At 35.9% G+C, this 20,000-nt stretch overlaps 1 protein-coding gene across 3 annotated transcripts in view; it reads left to right on the top strand.

Moving 5' to 3' along the window:
* The window catches only part of LOC307160075 (transcription initiation factor TFIID subunit 4), a 103,089-nt gene that overhangs the window by 8,024 nt on the left and 75,065 nt on the right, over positions 1-20,000 (top strand). The window contains exons 3-9 of one of the 3 annotated variants that reach the window (XM_079873896.1): positions 5,464-5,565; positions 7,197-7,340; positions 9,572-9,694; positions 10,422-10,562; positions 12,665-12,814; positions 16,623-16,698; positions 17,716-17,824. In XM_079873896.1, coding sequence (XP_079730022.1) covers positions 5,464-5,565; positions 7,197-7,340; positions 9,572-9,694; positions 10,422-10,562; positions 12,665-12,814; positions 16,623-16,698; positions 17,716-17,824 — 845 coding nt within the window. The remainder of the gene's footprint in view (positions 1-5,463; positions 5,566-7,196; positions 7,341-9,571; positions 9,695-10,421; positions 10,563-12,664; positions 12,815-16,622; positions 16,699-17,715; positions 17,825-20,000) is intronic. The other 2 variants (XM_079873897.1, XM_079873898.1) reach the window with 2 other exon arrangements.

The following is a 20,000-nucleotide window of genomic DNA, read 5'->3' as shown; positions in this document are numbered from 1 at the left end:
CCCTGAGATCCGCCTTACTGTAAATTAATCAAGCTTTTCAAATTATTTTATTCTATGCTCTTTTAATAATCCTCTTTCTTTATTGTTGTGTAGTTATTTGTTTTGATTATTTGTGTCAAACATGAATAAGTCCACAAGAAAATCCAGTTAGCTATTCTCTGTTTTTCTGTTCACATAATATCCATGTTCAGAATATTCCAGCCAGTAAAGTTGTTCCTCTGGGTTCGATGCCAGCTTACACTAACAAAACTGAATCTGAATAGTATTTTTTTTTTTTTGCTTCAATAATAGTTAGTTCTAAAATAATTATTGAATTTTATAATTACTTTATATGGAATTGAATATATAAGTATGGATATATTTACAGTATACGACCACAAGAAGGAGGCAGCCATTCTATTTGCCTTTTTTTGTATAGCAATATTTTACTAATAGGCAATGCCTATAATAATGGCTACTGAAAATAATAATAAAATCAGTTTCAGTGTAATGTTCACTCATGGCCACCAGATGGCGCCAGACGCTCGGATATACGAGTGGCTTGATGTTTAAGTCTAATAATAAATCAGGCCATTCAGAAGCTTTTAAAAAACATTACATTTCTGATATTTAGCCAATTAGTTTACATCACATTAACATTTGAGCATTTAACATACACCTTTGTCCAAAGTGACTTACAATAGTAGAGGAATATAAGTAGTTTGTCACAGAGCCGGTACAAAATAAAAGTTTATTAGAAACAAGACAGATAAGAGGAGAAACGCAGAGAAAATAAGAGGATTTTTCTTCAAAGCCAACCATTAAAATTAAATTGCTGTAGATCTAAACACACTATAGCCTATAGTTATGTTGGCTTTGTCAATCCAACATACTGATCTGCAATTTAAGATGATAAGTTCCCCTGTAGCCTTAACTCATTTAAACGTTTTTTTTTTCCTTGAAAAAATGTCTTCTTGCCTTAAAATATCTTGAATGTAACACGACACCCTTGCCTCATTTAGTATGCGTGGTTCTATGAATATGCAAATGAGCCCCGCCTCCACTCACTCACTCAGCTCAGAGATCCACTGGTTGACGATTACACGTTGATCTGATTGGTTACAAGGTAGTTTGTGACGTCAGAAACACCAGCGATTTCAAAGCGTGTTTTTGAGACTGTCTTTGGGTCACTGCAGTTTTAAGGAGGAAATACTCAGCAATGGTGTCGACTTATGAATTTACACATGGTTTGTCTTAAAGCACATTAAAAACACCACATAGACACATAAACAACATTAAACGCTTGTTTTCACCACAGGGGGACTTTAAGCTTATTTGTTAAATGGACGATCAAAACTATGAAATGTCCCATCAAGACTCATGTTGAAACAGGCTAGCAACATGTTAATCATGTTAGAAATATTCTAGCAACATGCTAATCATGCTAGGAACATGTTAACAAAATGCTAACAGTGATAGTAGCATTTTTAAAACATGTTACCAACTTGTTAGCATGCATTCCTATCATGGTAACAACATGTTAGTGAAATGTTAATCATGCTAACAACATGTTAATCATGTTTGAACTATCCTAACATGTTAATCATAATGTTAACAACATGCTAACAACATGTTTACAACATGCTAATCATGTTAGTAATGTTAATAATGCTAGCAACATGCTTTATCATCCTAACAATGTATTGAATCATGATATCAACATGTTAATCTAGTTAACAACTTGTTAAAAATGTTAACAATGCTAGCAACATCATGCAAGCAACACATTATAACATTGGCGAACATGCTATCATGGTAACAACATGATAGTAAAATGCCAATCATGCTAACAATGTGTGAAATCATGGTAGCAACATACAAGTTTATTTTTACTTTCTCTGAGTAAAACTTAAGACTTCAAGCTTTTTTTCAAAGTTATTTAAAACTTTCAGACCTGGCTTTGTCAAGTTTGATGACAAACTGTACTCATCTAGTGTTAGTTGTCACTCTACATACAGTAGTTAAAGTTTTCCACAGTAGGGCCTAATCATAATTTCAGCCAAAATATCATAGTTACAGTTATTATTAATTAAATCTTTAGTAGCAGTACTGACTAATAGGCCTATATGTTACTGCAGTTTTACTTTTAGTAATTTAGCAAAAAATCAGATTTACTGCGGTAATGTTTTTCCCTGATAAACTCTTGTTCAGGACAGTCATTCAGTGTGTGTGTCTGTGGTGAGGGTTTATATTCCCCGGCGTCTCTCCTTCATCCTGCTGTCAGTCATCCTGCGCTCCTGCGAGCGGAAGACGTTCCTCTTTCCTCCGAAAGCGTTTAATCATTTATCCTCCAACTGCCTGAGCTTTACAGGCCAACTCAACTCTCAGCGAGAAGCGAGAGACTCGTTCTGATGGCGTCGCTGTCAGTGTGCGCGCGCGTGCGTGTGTGTGTGTGTGTGTTCGCGCGCGGCCGCGAGCTCTTCCGTGTCTCAGGCGCTTCTCTCTCAGTAGGAGCTCAGAGACGAGCATCTGCCCTCGAATCCTTAGAGCTGTTGAACTGTGGCTCCTCTCCTTTCTGTATCAGTCCCTCTCACCGTAGCCCTGCTTTATATAGTTTAAAGCTACACTGTGTAACTTTTTAAGTTGATTCTATAGCAAAAAAACATTTTGTTCTATCAAAAGTATATGTGCTCATTAATGTGTAATTACTTCCACCAACTAATAAAGTATTCTCGTAAGCATAAAATCTGCCATTTATAATACATACGAGCGAGTCGCTCGAATGGCGGCAGCCATGTTGCGCCTCCATCTTGAAAATACATTAGCCTAAGAGGGACATACCTGGAAATTCAAGCTTCGCCTTTCGCATTTTACACTCAGTGACACCGTGACGAATGCGAGAGGGAGATTACTCGCATCAACTGATCTCTGACCAGTGGCGTAATTTGTGGGGGGGTTGGGGGGGAGATAACCCCCCCAATATTTAAATCTATGCATTACAACCCCCCCAATATTTATACCATGATCACATGAAAAATATGCAGACCCAATCTTCAACCCCCCCAATGTTCAAACCAAATCTACGCCCTTGTCTCTGACTCTGCTCACGGAGAAAATTATGTAGCCTACGCTGTAAACATTGCCGGCTTACACTATTAATCTAGTTCAATATACAGAATAACGATAGCACTGATACTTTAATAACATTAGCTTGCATTCGTTTGGGATAGCTGATATTAGCAATGGAATGGTACCAAAATAACGAACACATAAAACTATTATTCATTTTACATAGAGGTCATAACCTACATGTTAACTGACTAAATAACTAAATGCACTTTGCAATAGTTTTCTAAAGTAACCTCATCACTTGAAGGAACACTCATGGACAAAGTTGAACTGGAAGCCATGTTAATCTTGGAAAAATACGGCCTTTGGAGTTAAAACGCCCTCGGAATTGAAAGGAACAGAAACTAATATTCACTGGGTAGTCATATACAATTTCACCGCTAGATGGGATCATACAGTGTAGCTTTAAAAGATCGAAGGTTGAAGGTTTAAAGGCAGACTGATTCTTTTTTTGGACCAGGGTGGACAAATTCCACACAAAAAAAAAATCCTGATTCTGAAAATAAATATTCCAGAATGTCTGACTCCATAGATGTCCACTCTAAGATCATTATTGCAAACATGATTTTTCAGGGGGAAAAAATGGTGATAATCAACATTATGCCATAAATTCCGTTGAAGAAATATATAGTTCAGTCATGAAACTCTAGAAGGCGCAGGCTGATTGGTCCTTTACATGCAATCTACCAGCAATCACATCATCACCGCATGGCACAAGCTGATTGGCTCTGCTGGTCCTGCAGCCAATGAGATTGCTTGCTCAACATTTAAATAGTCTGGTTGATAGTTTGCTGTAAGCTAGTCCTGCAGTTCCTCTGAACCCCTCCTCCTCCCCAGCTCCTCCTGCCTAGATCTGACACAGGATTCATGTCTATTTATCTGTGTATCTGTTATCAGCAGCAAGATATGTATATATATATATATGTATGTGTGTGTGTGTGTGTGTGTGTGTATATATATGTATGTATGTATATATATATATATATATATATATATATATATATATATATATATATATATATATATATATATATATACAGTACCAGTCAAAAGTTTGGAAACATTACTATTTTTAATGCTTTTGAAAGAAGTCTCTTATGCTCATCAAGCCTGCAGTTAAAAAAAAACAAAAAAAAAAAAACAAAACTGTAATATTATGAAATATTATTACAATTTAAAATAATGGTTCTCTTTTTTAATATACTTTAAAATGTAATTTATTTTTGTGATGCAAAGCTGAATTTTCATCAGCAAGTACTCCAGTCTTTGGTGTCTTATGATCCTTCAGAAATCATTCTAATATGATAATTTGATACTCAGTTATTATCAATGATGGAAACAGTTGTGCTGTTTAATATATTTTTTTGGAATACTTTTTTCAGGATTCATTGATGAGTAAAACGTTAACAGCATTTATTCATAAAAACAGCATTTATTCAAAATAAAAACATTTCTAACAATATAAATCGTTACCATCAGCTTTTATCAATTTAACGTATCCTTGTTGAATTAAAGTACTAATTTCTTAAAAAAAAAATAGTTATTGTTCCCAAACTTTTGAACGGTAGTGTATATTGTTACAAAAGATTTCTATTCTAAATAAATACAGTTCTTTTTAACTTTTTATTCATCAAATAATCCTGAAAAAAGTATCTCAGGTTATAAAAAAAATATTAAGCAGCACAACTGTTTCCAACATTGATCATAAATCAGCATATTAGAATGATTTCTGAAGGATCATAAGACACCAAAGACTGGAGTACTTGCTGATGAAAATTCAGCTTTGCATCACAAAAATAAATTACATTTTAAAGTATATTAAAAAAGAGAACCATTATTTTAAATTGTAATAATATTTCATAATATTACTGTTTTTTTTTTGTTTTTGTTTTTTTTTATTGCAGGCTTGATGAGCATAAGAGACTTCTTTCAAAAACATTAAAAATAGTAGTGTTTCCAAACTTTTGACTGGTACTGTATAGGCCTAATGGAAATTGAGTGCTGCATTGAGTATTTTCTGAGCCATTAGCAACATCAAATTGAATTGCAAAAACAAGTCCATACTTAGTGATCAAATACATTACACTGGCATATTCAATAACATACTAAAATTATTCTGAGAGTTGTCATGATTTACATTTTAAAATGTGTTTGAGTCTTTCTAGTTCACTCAGTATTAAACAAAACTCTGTCAAAGCTCTAGTGTCGTGAAGTTACTCACCCACTAGTGCTCTGTTTTTCAAATCTGACTTTTTCAATCATTTGACTTTTCCTCTGTAAAGCTGCTCTCATCCTCTCTCTCTTTCCCCCTCCTTTCTTTATGTCCTCCTTCTCTTGCTCCTCTCCTCCCTGCAGTCTCCTGTTAGCACTCAGGCGATTCGTCCCGCTCCTGCGGCTCAAACTAAACTGGTCCAGTCCAGTTCACCGGCCCAGACCAGCACCGCAACCGGCCCCGCTGTGAGCACCAGTCCTGTCCTCTCTCTCTCTCTCTCTCTCTCTGTCTCTCTCTCTCTCTCGCACTCTCTCTCTCGCACTCTCTCTCTCTCTCTCTTTATTTTTATTTCAGCATTATGATGGTAGAAATGCCAGCTGTATCTGACCAGTGAATTTCAGAGTTTTTATAAATCGGATGCATTACAAAATTCTGTTTTAATTTAAAATTTTAATCAATAAGAAACATGAGGCAGTGCTGTATATCAAGAATGTTGGGTTACACTTTATTTTAAGGTGTCATTGTTACCGTGTAATTATATAACAGCATGTACTTACTATAGGGTTAGAGTAGGATTAGAGTTTGGTTGAGGGTTAGTTGCATGTAATTATGCATAATTTACTGTTATTACTATGGTAAGTAAGTACATGTAACATTTGTAACAAGGACACTGTAAAATAAAGTGTTACCAAATATTGTCACAAATTTAGAAGATAATATTTTTATGGTGGTTCTCAATAGGGGGCCTCAGCAAACATCCAAGGGTATGACTTAAAATTATTTAAAATAAGACAAAACAAGCTTTAAAAACAGCTGGAAATTCCTAAATTCAACATGCAAGCTGACATTATATTTTTTATTTTAATTTGTTCCCTGTCACTGTCACTTTATTTTAAGTGACTTTTATAAAGCCTAAAAATATGAGAGAATTTTAAAAGTGTGATTTTTAAACCTGAAAATTCATACAAATTTATAAATATTTTTAAAAGCATTTTATAACCAATGTACATTTTTCCAAATATTTTATTAATGGCTATTTCAGTAAGAAATCATTTAAAAAACAAACACCATGAATGAAGAACATGTTCTGAAGAACATTCAGATATAAAAACCTCTGGATTTATGTAATTTGATTATTTAAATTATTAAAATTTATTTTATTTTATTATTTAAATAAATTGCCACTGCTATAGTGTCTATAAATAAAAACGTTTGAAAATGAGTAGCATTAAATCTACCCCTGTGCTTATTTCTTTTCATACACTCTTTAAAAAAAGGCATAGATTAGAAGAACCATTTTCATATCCCCAAAGAACCTTCCAGTGATCAGATCTTAAAGTAATCATTTTTACTTAGTTGTGAAGAACATTTTAAAACTCTAAAGAGCAATTGAAAGGTTCCATGGCTGTTAAAGTTCTTAACGGAATCATAGATGCCAATTTAGAACCTTTAGTGTTTTTAAGATTAAGAAAATAATACATCAAAAAATTAAGAATTTTCCAGATTTTCAAATATTGTCCTATCCTAACAAACCACACGTCAATACCTTCAGATTATCTACAAATTTCAATAAAAAAAATGTACCCTTGTGACTGGTTTTGTGGTCCAGGGTCACAATTTAGAGCCTTTATTTTTAAGAGTGTACAGACAAAGAACTTTGAGTCGTCAGGTGCAGCGGATCACGTGACCCGAGTTGTTCTCCTCCTCCTCCTCCATCTGTCTCTCTCTCTCTCCTCGCTCCTGTCGTCCTGCGCTCTCTCAGGACACGCGATGTGACAGTGCGCGCTGTGGCCGTCTCTCCTGTTCTCTGTGGCCTTGCTGGCAGGCAGACGTCAGCTTGTGTTTATCTCTGTGTCTCTGCTTCTTCCTCCTCTAGAAGGGCCCCGTGGCAGCCGGCGTGGCAGTGACAGCTCCCCAGCAGGTCCAGCCGGCCCCGGGCCCCCAGGGGTCCCTCACTCAGATGCCACTGGCCCCTCAGAGCGCAGTCGCCCCGGCCCCCGGAGCCCCGGTCGTCTCCCAGGTCTGTGTGCCCTCCCGTATCAAAGTTTCTCTCTCTCTTTATCTATTCCTTTTCTCAGCTCCACTGAGTGACTGTTGGACCCCTCAAGCGTCCCTGGTTGACTGTCAGGACTTGGTTAAGCGCCATGCAAACCACACACACACACACACACACACACACACACACTGACACACAGCTGCCAGCAGACACCAGGGTAACACATCTGGATGTTCACGCATAGACAGACACACATTTGGCAGAGTCCGCCTATAGACAACATCTGCACGCAAACACACAGAGATGCATGTTCACACACACACTACTGTTTAAAAGTTTGGGGTTGGTAAGATTTTCAGAAAAATAGTGATATATTATTACAGTTTAATATAGCAGTTTTCTATGTGAATATAGTGTAAAATGTAATGTATTCCTGTGATCAAAGCTGAATTTTCAGCATCATTACTCCAGTCTTCAGTGTCACATGATCCTTCAGAAATCACTCTAATATGAGGATTTGATGCTCAAGAAACATTTCTGATTATTATCAGTGTTAAAAACAGTTGTGCTGCTTCATATTTTTGAGAAAACCATGATACATTTTATTTTTCAGGGTTCTTTGATGGGTAGAAAGCTGAAAAGAACAGCATTTATTTGAAATTGAAAGATTTTGTAACATTATTAATGTCTTTACTGTCACTTTTGATCAATTTAATGTACCCTTGATAAATAAAAGTGTTCATTTATTTATTTTATTTATTATGTTGGCCCCAAACTTTTAAACAGTATATCCAGGTGAATCTGTACGGGTCATATTTAACCCCAAAATCAAAAGGAATATAAGAAATTAGCTTTTGAATTGAAGCTTATTAATATGATGACATTATTTTGTATTATTTTCAATTCTTGGCATTTCCTTCCCAAATTCAATACTACAAAAAATAGCATTTTAATTATTTTATTATTTGTTCATAATGTGACAAAAATAATGATACATTATTTAAAGGTGCTCTAAGCGATGTCACACGTTTTTTAGGCCAAAACATTTCTTGTCACATCCAGCAAACATCTCCTCACTATCCGCTCGCTGCCTGTCCCCTGAACACACTGTTTAAAGACACGGTCTCTGTAGACAGCCCAGGCTCCACAAACGGCAACAAAAACAAACTGGCCCAGCCTGGACCACGAAACATAACAAACAGTGTTCCAGCCAATCCCCGGCAAGAATGATTTGAGGGTGGGGGGGTTAGTGCGCGTGCACATGAAGGGGGGTGTGGGGTGTGTGGGGGGTGGAGGAGAGAGAAGCATGAAGAGGGAAGTTAGCTAGAGGAGAGATGTCCTTGACAACGACAACAACTAACGTTAAAAATGAATATTCTTGAGAATTTTGATATGGCCGACACACGACCAAAGAGACGACTTTCTGATGAACAAATAACAAAGAAATGAGAAAAGGAGAAGGAACGCACGAAGTCCCAAATTTACATTGGATAAGCCTGTTTCAGGAAGCACGGAAGGGAGGGGGGTCGGGATGAGGAGGAGGGAGGGGGCGGGATGAGGAGGAGGGAGGGTCGAGCTAGCCTCGTTTTGTTTGACCATACTTCGAACGTCAACAAGAAGTGATGTCACCCAACATCGCTTAGAGCACCTTTAAATGATAAAATATTGATACATAATGATAGTGTTTGCTGTATTGCCTTTAATTTAAGATGACAGTAATTTATATCACATGTTAATTCAATCAAGAATAATGAGAATTGCCAGATAAAGAAAGAAAAAACTAAATTAAAACATCCAGATCCTTCAATTGTCATGAAGTCAGTGTCACTCCTGAAAATAAGCCCCTTTCTTCCTTTTTGAATTTGTGACCTGGAAATGTTTTAATGAGATTCACCCATTCATGTTTTATTAGAGTTCAGTGTCGACCTCAGGAAGATGATCAGCGAAACACGCACCCGCCTTAAAAAAGACTTTTGATTGACACATTCTCTAACCTCAAACGATTGACAGTTTTGTAGCATTTAAATGGAATTTAGAGGATTTCATTAAAATACTTTATTTCCCCGTGAGCGCCGATCGCTGATTATGACAACAAAAGCACAACAGAGCGCGTGTGTGTGAGTCAGAACCGGATAAACTGTTTACTAACACGAGCAGCCGTCCAAATCAACACACGCTTCTCAGCTCGGCCTGTGATGTGTCATTATGAGGCGCACGATTCGACATGTCTTTAAAAGTCTCACTCTGCTTGACAGGAGATGCAGGAGAACGTGAAGAAGTGCAAGAACTTCTTGGCGACGCTGATCAAGTTGGCATCCCATAATTCCCCTTCCCCGGAGACGTCTCGAAACGTGAAGGCGCTGGTGCAGGATTTACTGGTACGTGTGCCGGTTCGGCTTCAGAAACATCAGGTTTTCTTGATCTTCTTTGAAGGGCCTCATTTTGCATCCCCAATATAATCCCTGCTTAGAAAATCCAGTTCCGAGATCCAGGTTAAAATATAAAAAGGAGAGCGAGCCTTCTCAGTGGCTGGTCCTAATCTCTGGAATAGTCTTCCGGTTCATATAAGAACAGCTCGGACTGCTGACATCTTTAAGTCGTTGCTTAAGACCCACCTGTGTTCCTTAGCTTTCATTTTGAGTTGAAAGCTAAGGTTCATTTTACATTCATTTATTTAATTTATCTCTTTTAATTCCTTTTCAAACTGTTTTAATTTCCCTTGCTTTTATTTTGTGCTTATTTTCTATGCAAATCACTTTGAATTGCCATAGTGTGATATTTTAATTCCTTTCTATGTAAAGCACTTTGATTAACTGTTTTAATTTTCCTTGCTTTTATTTTGTGATTATTTTTATTCATTTCTATGTAAAGCACTTTGAATTGCCATAGTGTATGAAATGTGCTATATAAATAAACTTGCCTTGAGTTGAGCTTTGCTACTGTGACATTCTCTACTGTGTTTGTTTAATTTGGTTTATTTGTGTGTATCACTCTGGTCAACTGTGGTTGTTTTTAAATGTGCTATACAAATAAATTTGAACTTGACATTTGAAAATGACATTTGACTCGTTTTCATCCTGCACTAATCATCTCCTCTTCCTGTAGTTTGCATGTTTTTTCGCTGTACACATGAACATCTGCTGTCGCTCCTCTCAGGATGCAAAGATCGATCCGGAGGAGTTCACCAGCCGGCTCCAGTCCGAGCTCAAGTCGTCTCCGCAGCCTTACCTGGTCCCTTTCCTGAAGGTACGATAACACACACGTGTTGGGGACAGATACTTTGAAAAGTTACTCCCTTAAAGAGGTGGTTGATTATGATTTGACTTTTCTAACTTCAGTTAGTGTGTAATGTTGCTGTTTGATCATAAACAACATCTGCAAAGTTACAACGCTCAAAGTTCAAAGCAAAGGGAGATATTTGCTTTTACAGAAATCGCTTTTTAAGGACTACAACAAACGGCTGGTAGAGACTACACCACATTCCTCCTGGGTTAGTGACATCACCAACCCTAGAATTTACATAAACCCCGCCCCCGGAACACAATTTATAGATTATCAAGACAGAACATGCTAATCAATGACTAGAAGAAACTACACATCAGCTTCATAAATTCATCAACTAACCGTTCAGAAATGTTGTCACTTCTTCTTGAGTCTCTCCATCTTTCTGATTCCGGTTTGAACATAAAAGACTAAAAGTTTTAGACATTTTCAGTGCATGTGTGTGTGAGGTAAAAGGACACAAGCTCTTGAAGTTCCGCCCCCTGTGCCGGGAGCAGCAGCTCATTTGCATTTAAAGGAACAGACACAAAACAGTGCGTTTTTGCTCACCCTCAAAAAGTGACAATTTTAACATGCTATATAAAAATATCTGTGGGGTATTTTGAGCTGGAACTTCTCACACACACGCTGGGGACATCAGAGACTTATTTTACATCTTGTGGAAAGGGCATTATACCACCCCTTTAAAAAATAACTAATTGTGTTACTTAGTTGCTTTTAAGGAAAAGTAATGCGTTAAGTTACTTTTGCGTTACTTTTTCTCACCTGGGCTGGGCTTGTTTGTTTTCTTCTATTTCTAGTTCTATTTTTGGGCAAATGTAAAGGCCTTTTCAGACCAAAATTGAAATAATAAGGCTGAAGGAAAAGTAAATTCACACATGTACAGTAGAGGGCGCCACTCAGGCAAACCGTTCAGCTGTGCTGCCATTGTGGATCACGGGAGAATAGGATGCTGGAGGAGAAAGTTTAACACTTACAGTACTTTACCAATAAAAACAAAAAATCTAAAGTCATTTTTGCTTATGGTTTAACTGAATCATCAAAGATTAGCAGCAAGTACTTTGGTCAATAAAGTGAGACAAATATTTGTTTTATTTAACATTTAATTATTGGAGGTTTTCATATTATTCTGATTTTGCATTTCACAAATTGTATTCATTTTGAGGAATACTGAATATTTTTTGTGCAAGTGAGATTAGTAAATGCATGCTCACATTTAGTCTAGAACGACAATAACATCATGTTTGCACACAACATGTGTCTCTGCACTTACTCACAAGTTTTCTCAACATGAGGATGTGAGAGCTGTCAGTCAGTAAATGTGAAAAAGTAACTTCCGTTACTTATTAGAAAAAGTAACTCAGATATTTTGCTGTAAATTTAAAAGTAATGTGTTACTTTGCTAGTTACTTGAAAAAGTAATCTGATTACGTAACTCAAGTTACTTGTAATGAGTTACACACAACACTGCTTAACACACATGTGGCTTGGCGTGGTTCCTCGCGGTCAGTAGGTCCAGCCAGGCGTAATACGTGTCATATCCTGCGCAGTCCGACATGGCACGCTAATGCGACCGCGCTGTCATGCTACGCTAGCTGGCTTACATCAAAATCCTCCAGAAATAGACATCGGGAGCCTGCGGTGTCCTCACGGGGACATCAGGGAGACGTCTTTGATTACTGAGGTTAATGATCTTTGTCGGCCTCTATGAGAAAGATCACAGTTCACACACACAGAACTTTATTTTCTAAAAATGGATTTGGAATTACACATGTAAGATGCTTTTGTTATTGTGAATGATTCATCAGTGCACGTTATTCCAAAGAAAAAAGTCTTCTACAAGTAGATTATTTGCAATATTATATCAGAAGTTGAACATTTCCAAGTCAAAGCAGCACGATTAGAAATGTGCAAAAGTATTTAAATTACAATTTCAATAGTACATTCATAGACGTTCCATGTTTTCACAGGATGAATTTGTTTAAAACGTGTGAATGAATGATTACTGAAATATGTGAAAGGAAAAAAGGCAATAAAATCATGCCATTCATATTTTATGTTTGCAGAAAAGTCTCCCTGCGTTGCGTCTGTCTCTCCTGAACAGCCAGCATTCTCTCACTCAGCCTCTACAGCCCAACAAGAGCAGTGTGACGCCGGTCCAGACGAGCGTCAGTGTTCGTCCACACCAGCCCAACAGCACCGCTGTCCTGCCTCAAGTATGATCTCACCACTCACTCGCTCTTCTGGGCTCAAAGGTGACCCTGCACCACAAAACCAGTCACATGGGTCAATTTTATGAAATTTAGATTCATGCATAATCTGAAAGCTGAATAAATAAGCTTTCCATTGATGTATGGTTTGTTAGGATAGGACAATATTTGGCCGACTATTAGAAAATCTGGAATCTGAGGGTGCAAAAAAATCGAAACATTGAGAAAATCTCCTTTAAAGTTGTGCATTTATGTTGGCGATTGTGCTGCATTCACTCACAAAAATACATTTTACTATAGGAAATTTACAAAATATCTTCATGGATCATGATCTTTACTTAATATCCTAATGATTTTTGGCATAAAAGAAACATAGATAATTTTGACCCATACAATGTATTGTTGGCTATTTCCACAAATATACCCGTGCGACTCGAGACTGGTTTTGTCATCCAGGGTCACAAATATGCTTCACTTTTCTCTTTTTCATTCATACACTTCAGCAGAAACTATACCATAACTAGTATCTTGTGTGAGATCATAGTGTGGAAATAAGAGCACGTTCAGCACATGTACGTCTGTTAAAGGAATACATCTGCAAAACAACAAACATCTGATGCACTTTACACATCTTAAAGACATTTAACAGGAAATGTTTTGAGACATTGCAAACGCCCTAAACGCATCTTCTGCCAGATGAAGACGCACATCATCTTGTGTTTTTTTTTTATTTTATTTTTTGATGATGTTGTGCTGCTCATCTTGGCCAGGCCACTTCTGTAAAAGAGATTTTTCATCTCAGAAAGTTTTATCTGATTAAATAAAGGGCAAAATCTGTGCAATTTACGTGTGATTTCAGGGATTTTGCTCTTTTGAGTAAACCAGTTTGATGACTGTAATGTTTGCAACTCAAAACTCCCTCTTCAGTCACTCTTAAACTACATTTGGTTACACTTTATTTTAAGGTGTCATTGTTACAGTGTAATTATATATTTAAGTACTGAGTAATATTAATTAACTACATGTACTTACTATAGGGTTAGGGTAGGATTAGGGTTTGGTTGAGGGTTAGTTGCATGTAATTATGCATAATTTACTGATATTACTATGGTAGGTACATGTAACATGTAACAAGGACACTGTAAAATAAAGTGTTACCCAAAATTTCATTTGGACATCATCATCAGTGCCATGACCTCATTAAAGGAATAGTTCACCCAAAAATTTACATTTTGTCATCATTTACTCTCCCTCAAGTTGTTTCAAACCTGCATGAGTTTCTTCTGCTGAACACTAAAGGAGATATTCTGAAGATTCCCGGTAACAGTCGATGGCATCCACTGACTTCCATAGTATGGAGAAATATACTGGTTATATCAACTCTCTGGTTCCCAACATTCTTCAATATCTTCTTTTGTGTTCAACAGAAGAAAGAAACTTATGATTACCCATATTTGCATATCATTATTATTCATTCAGAAGCTTGTTGAGGCCATTTTTATTAATTTTATATGGAAAGAGCTAAAAAAAATTGAAGTATTGCTTTTTATCGTAATGCATATATTGGTGCATATGAAAGAAAATGACTTCTTTGTGTTCATTTAGTTTTGAAATGTTTTTTTTTTCTCCTATTGAAAAAATAATAATAATCTCCCTTTATATCATTTCAAAGCCAATACAAAAATACACAGATATACACTACTGTTAAAAGTTTGGGGTCGGTAAGATTTTCATTGTTTTTGAACACTTTCTTCTGCTCACCGAAGACTGCATTTATTTTATCAAAAATAAATATATAGTTTGATCATGTAAATATACAGTAAAGTGTAATTTATTCCTGTGATCAAAGCTGAATTTCCAGCATCATTACTCCAGTCTTCAGTGTCACATGATCCTTCACAAATCACTCTAATATGAGGATTTGATGCTCAAGAAAACATTTATGATTATTATCAGTGTTGAAAACAGTTGCGCTGCTTCATATTTTTGTGGAAACCATCATATATTTAATTTTTCAGGATTCTTTGATGAATATAAAGTTCAAAAGAGCAGAATTTATTTATACGGATCCCCATGGTGATGGAAAAAAGTGAGATGGGATGAAAAATTATATTTCAATGCTTTTAGCGCAAAACATTTGCAAGAAAACGCAAAAGCATACTTCCATCACATATTTATTTTCCTTCACCATGTTCCTTTGGAGCTCCGTATATTTTAAATAGAAATGTTTTGTTGCATTATAAATGTCTTTACTGTCTTTTAATCAGTATAATGCATGCATTTCTTTTTACTGACCCCAGACTTTTTAACGGTAATGCATATTAAATATCTTCAAAAGACCGAAAAACATCTAAATATAATTTTTAAGTTCTTTCGTGTGAGAAAATGGGATCCGTTCATGGTATATAATAGTGACGGTGAGTTGGCCAGTGTGTCCTGCAGCCGCTCCGAGGTTCACGAGGAGATCTCCCTGAGGTTTGTAGGCTCTGAGCTGTAATGTAGCGACAGAGTCCGGGAACAGCGGAACGAGTCCGGGAAATATGCAGGTGGAGGGAAAGTGGAATGGATGGATGGGATTTGCTCAGGGCGGCACTGAGGGACTCGCGGGGACGAAGCGTCTCTATTAGTGTTGCTTCTGTGTTCTCACTTTGTCACTACCTTGTTTTCTTCCTCTTTCTCTCTCTCTGTTGTGCTTGGAAAAATCAGCCTGTGTATTCTATACCACACCTTTATTAATGCACACATATATCTCCATAAAAACACCCTGTCATTATTTTAAATTCTCTGAATAAGAACCTACATCTTAAAATCATCATGAAATCAAATAGACTTTATTTTATTAATACATGTTCTTAGTTTTTTTTAAATTTATGCAATTCAAAGTAACCCTGTTAGAGAAAGAAAATATAATTGTTTGAAATAAAACGGTTTATTGAACATTTAGACAAAATATCTTTAAAAAAATTGCATGTGTTTTTTGTTGAGTGTCGTATTTAATACATCAGTCTCATATAGTATGATATAGTGAGAATATGGAGGAAAAAATAGTGGAGGCCGAAACTGAGCAAAAATATGCAATTTGGTGCAAATATTAATATTTATATGGACAAAAAGTGATGAAATTCTGATGTTTGTAATGTAAATCTCTTAGATCTTAGCAGATACTTACATAAAATGATATTAATATCAGTCGTCTCTATATCTGCTAATGATGTCTTAGTAAGATATTATATGAAATAATGCTTAGTTTTATGATCAAAGCTCTGCAGTTTTAAAACATATAATGCAATGCAATACAATGATGATTGAGAGATGAACTAATAAATCTTCCTCGATAGCCTGATGATCATATTTGATACACATGATTTTTATTAAAAAAAAAAGATGTCTGAGGAGCTTCAGTCCAGCTGAAATATTACTCACAATATAACAGTTATAGTTATGTTTACTTGAAAAATATATTTCACAGCAGAAAGACACGTGAAGCTCGAGCTGAAGGAGGACACTTTGACTAAAGAGATCATTTATTTACTAAACAAGTATGATTTGACTGGTGATTGATGCAAAAACAGGTTTTACAGCAAACTTTTGATTGTGTTGATCATTTAATTATAATAATAATAATTTAATATTATCATTTGTGTTGAGGCCTTAGAAATATGATACCGTAGGCCTTATAAACCTGTCGAGATGCTGCTGATTCACGTCTGAAGTTCCAGACACAAAACTGAGCAAGACTCCAGTGTAAGATTGTTAGGATATGAAGGTGAAATGGAGTAAATGTGTGTGTGTGTGTGTGTGTGTGTGTTTGTAGGGTGTTAAGAGATCGGCGGGTCCTGGCGGTCAGATACGGATGCCTGTGGTCATCACACAGACGGTGCGAGCGACAGGTGACTTTCATTTGTTTATTCACTCATCAGCTTTACATGAACACACACACACACACACACACACATACAGGTGTGTGCATGCAGATTTGATCTGTCTTTCTTCCCCTGCCCATCTCAGTCTGGTTTGTGTTATATTTTAGCCCTGGAAGAGCATTTTCAGGGAGAAAGTTTCTAAAAATAGCGTCTCCTGTAGCTGTGGGGCAAGAACATGCCTCTTAACATCACGTTCAAATGCACCCTGGCGGTCGTGTGTGTGTGAGGAGTGTGTAGGGGAACTCTGAGAGACAGACAGAGAAAGAAGAGCGAGATGCAGGAGGACAAAAGCAGAGGATCAGTAAAAATGGCAGCTCTCCTTGTTTTTCTGTCTCTTTTCGGGGGAATCTCACAAAACCTGTCAAGAACACGCCCGGGTCATGTGACCCCATCAAATCAGAATAATAAAAGAGACATTTTTATGTGCTATAAATTATTTTTTATTTATTTATTAATTATTTTTATTTTTATTTGAAAGAAAATGAAGTATCTATCTATCTATCTATCTATCTATCTATCTATCTATCTATCTATCTATCTATCTATCTGTCTATCTATCGTTCTATCTATCTATCTATCTATCTATCTATCTATCTATCTATCTATCTATCTATCTATCTATCTATCGTTCTATCTATCTGTCTATCTATCGTTCTATCTATCTATCTATCTATCTATCTATCTATCGTTCTATCTATCGTTCTATCTATCGTTCTATCTATCGTTCTATCTATCGTTCTATCTATCGTTCTATCTATCGTTCTATCTATCTGTCTGTCTGTAATGAGGCTTGTGATCAAATGCGTTTAATTGTCACAGTGCAGAAACTCGTAATGCTTCTAGGCTTCATTAGCTTATTGTGAAATACAGTGTGTTAGTGTGTTAGTGTGAAGTGTGACGTGAGCTGTTTGAGCTCCTGACAGATTCAGGTTTGTTGAAAAGAGGTGTGTAAGTTCATGATAATGTTGTCTTGTCTTTTCCCAGGTACTCTAGGGAAGCCTGCGGCTCTCCCGATGGGCAAGAGCCCTGTCAGCGTTCAGCTCTCAGGAAACCAGAAAAACCGGCTGAATGACCCGGGGGGGGGCTCGTTCAGGTACTGCAATACCGGCCGCCGGCACACGAGAGCAGTGTTTCACTGACTGCGGGACACACTCGCACTCACACACTCCTCCTCCTCAACACTGTCGCTCTGTTCGTCAGCGAGACTGAACACAGGAGAAAGTTTGGTGTGAAGATGCTCCTGGCTTCAGTGTCCGCTTTACCGGGTGTTGCTCTTTCCCTTTTCCTCGGGCATGATCATTTCAAAACTAGCTAAATTACTTTAAAATAAAAATAACATTATATTAACTATGGTATTTATAAATATATATATATATATTAGGGCTGTCAAAAGATTAATCGCGATTAATCGCATCCAAAATAAAAGTTTGTTTTTAATAATATATGTGTGTGTATAATTAATGCATGTATATATTTAAGAAAAATGTGTTATTTATATATAAAAAAATTATATTTATATATAATATAAACTATATAAATATATACAGTATATGTATGCAAATATTTCTTAAATATATACATGCATGTGTGCATTTATATATACAAAATAATTACACACCACACACACACATATATTATGTAAACACAAACTTTTATTTTGGATGCGATTAATCGCGATTAATCTTTTGACAGCCCTAATATATATATGTGTGTATTATATATATATATATATATATATATATATCTTTTATTTAATATTTATTTAACTTTTAGTCATTTTAATACTTCAATTTAAGTTATATTTATATATTTATCTCATTTTTTTGTATTTAATTGACCAAACAACGATTTATTATTAGGCCTTAGTTTTAGTTCACAATAACAACACTGTTTTATATGCTTGAATATTTTGCATTAAATTTAAAATATATTTATATTATACATATGATCGAGTAAATAGCATAATCATGCACACAATGATTTTCAAATACTTTTTCTTCTTACTAAAGATCATGAATTACTTGAAAAGCAAGTATTTAAAACAAAAAAATGTTTAGCTTTAAATGAACATTATAAATGAAGACAGAGCTTAACGTGGAAAAGCTTTAGTCTCTAGTTTAGGATGTTACTTTTCCCCTTTTATTTAATGTGTGTGCTCATTTCAAAACAAGCTTCAATTATTGGTTAAAGTACTTCATATTCACTCATTATGGATTTACAGTAAGAACTATAGTATTTGGCTGAAACTGTGCTTATGAGGGACAGATATTGTGGCTCATATGATATCAAGCGCTGGTCAGACTTGATTGGAATAAACTGTGAATCGTGTTGTCCTCGTTGTACATTGAGCTGCTACCTGTGTAGGGCGTTTCATCGCAGGTTAAGATGCTCCCTATGTAGACTGTGAACAATGAGGCAGCTCGCTAGGGTGTGTAACAGAGCTATTGTGTTTTGTCTGTGTGTGTGTGTGTGTGTGACAGGTCATAGAGTTCACAGTTATGTCTATCTCTCTCTCTCTCTCTCTCTCTGCTCCGGGCGTCAGCCTCAGGCTCTGATTGATAAACCAATAAATCTTTAGCAGTGTAGCTAATTAAGCTGTCAGGTTTGCTTGTTACTGACGACCCTGTGCCCGACGGCGTGTTTCGTGACCATGATGTCTGTGATTGGCTCTCGCACCCTGATCAAACCAAACCACCCGTCGGGTAACACCAGGGCTTTGAGTTTAGTTCAGTTTAGTTTAGTTTTTATTTAGAGAAAATAAGATAAGACATAAGAAGAAAGAGAAAACCAACATACAGTATATAGTGCAAAGAAGTTCCACTTTAGCTTTTCAATAAATATGAGAAATAAGTAAGAATAATAAGAATAATATTATTATACATATGTCACATATAGTGTATACAGATATAGTATGTACAGATTTCTTATCAAATTGATTGCTTTAGTGATTAGGAGAATTGTTTTTTTTGTTGTTTTTTTTCAGCAAATGTGGATGAAAAGAGTGTAAAGAAGAAATAAATCAAATAAAATAGAATAAAATAATGTATATGTAGTTTAAATACAGTTTAGTTTAGTTTAGTTTAGTTACTACAGCAAAGTTTCCCAATTGGAAAAAAATACAAATTTTGTGAATCAAAGTATTATTTATATACTATTATAGTATTTATTAATATTTTGAATTAGCTTTTGTTTATGTTTTTATAATTTCAATGTTATCTGCTTTTGTTATTTTTATTAGTTTTTAAAAAAAATATTAATATTTATGTTTC

Source organism: Squalius cephalus (assembly GCF_949319135.1).
Source record: "Squalius cephalus genome assembly, chromosome: 6".
Lineage (NCBI taxonomy): Eukaryota > Metazoa > Chordata > Actinopteri > Cypriniformes > Leuciscidae > Squalius > Squalius cephalus.
The sequence above is the reverse complement of the archived record's forward strand: the minus strand, read 5'-3'. Positions and strand labels throughout refer to the sequence as shown.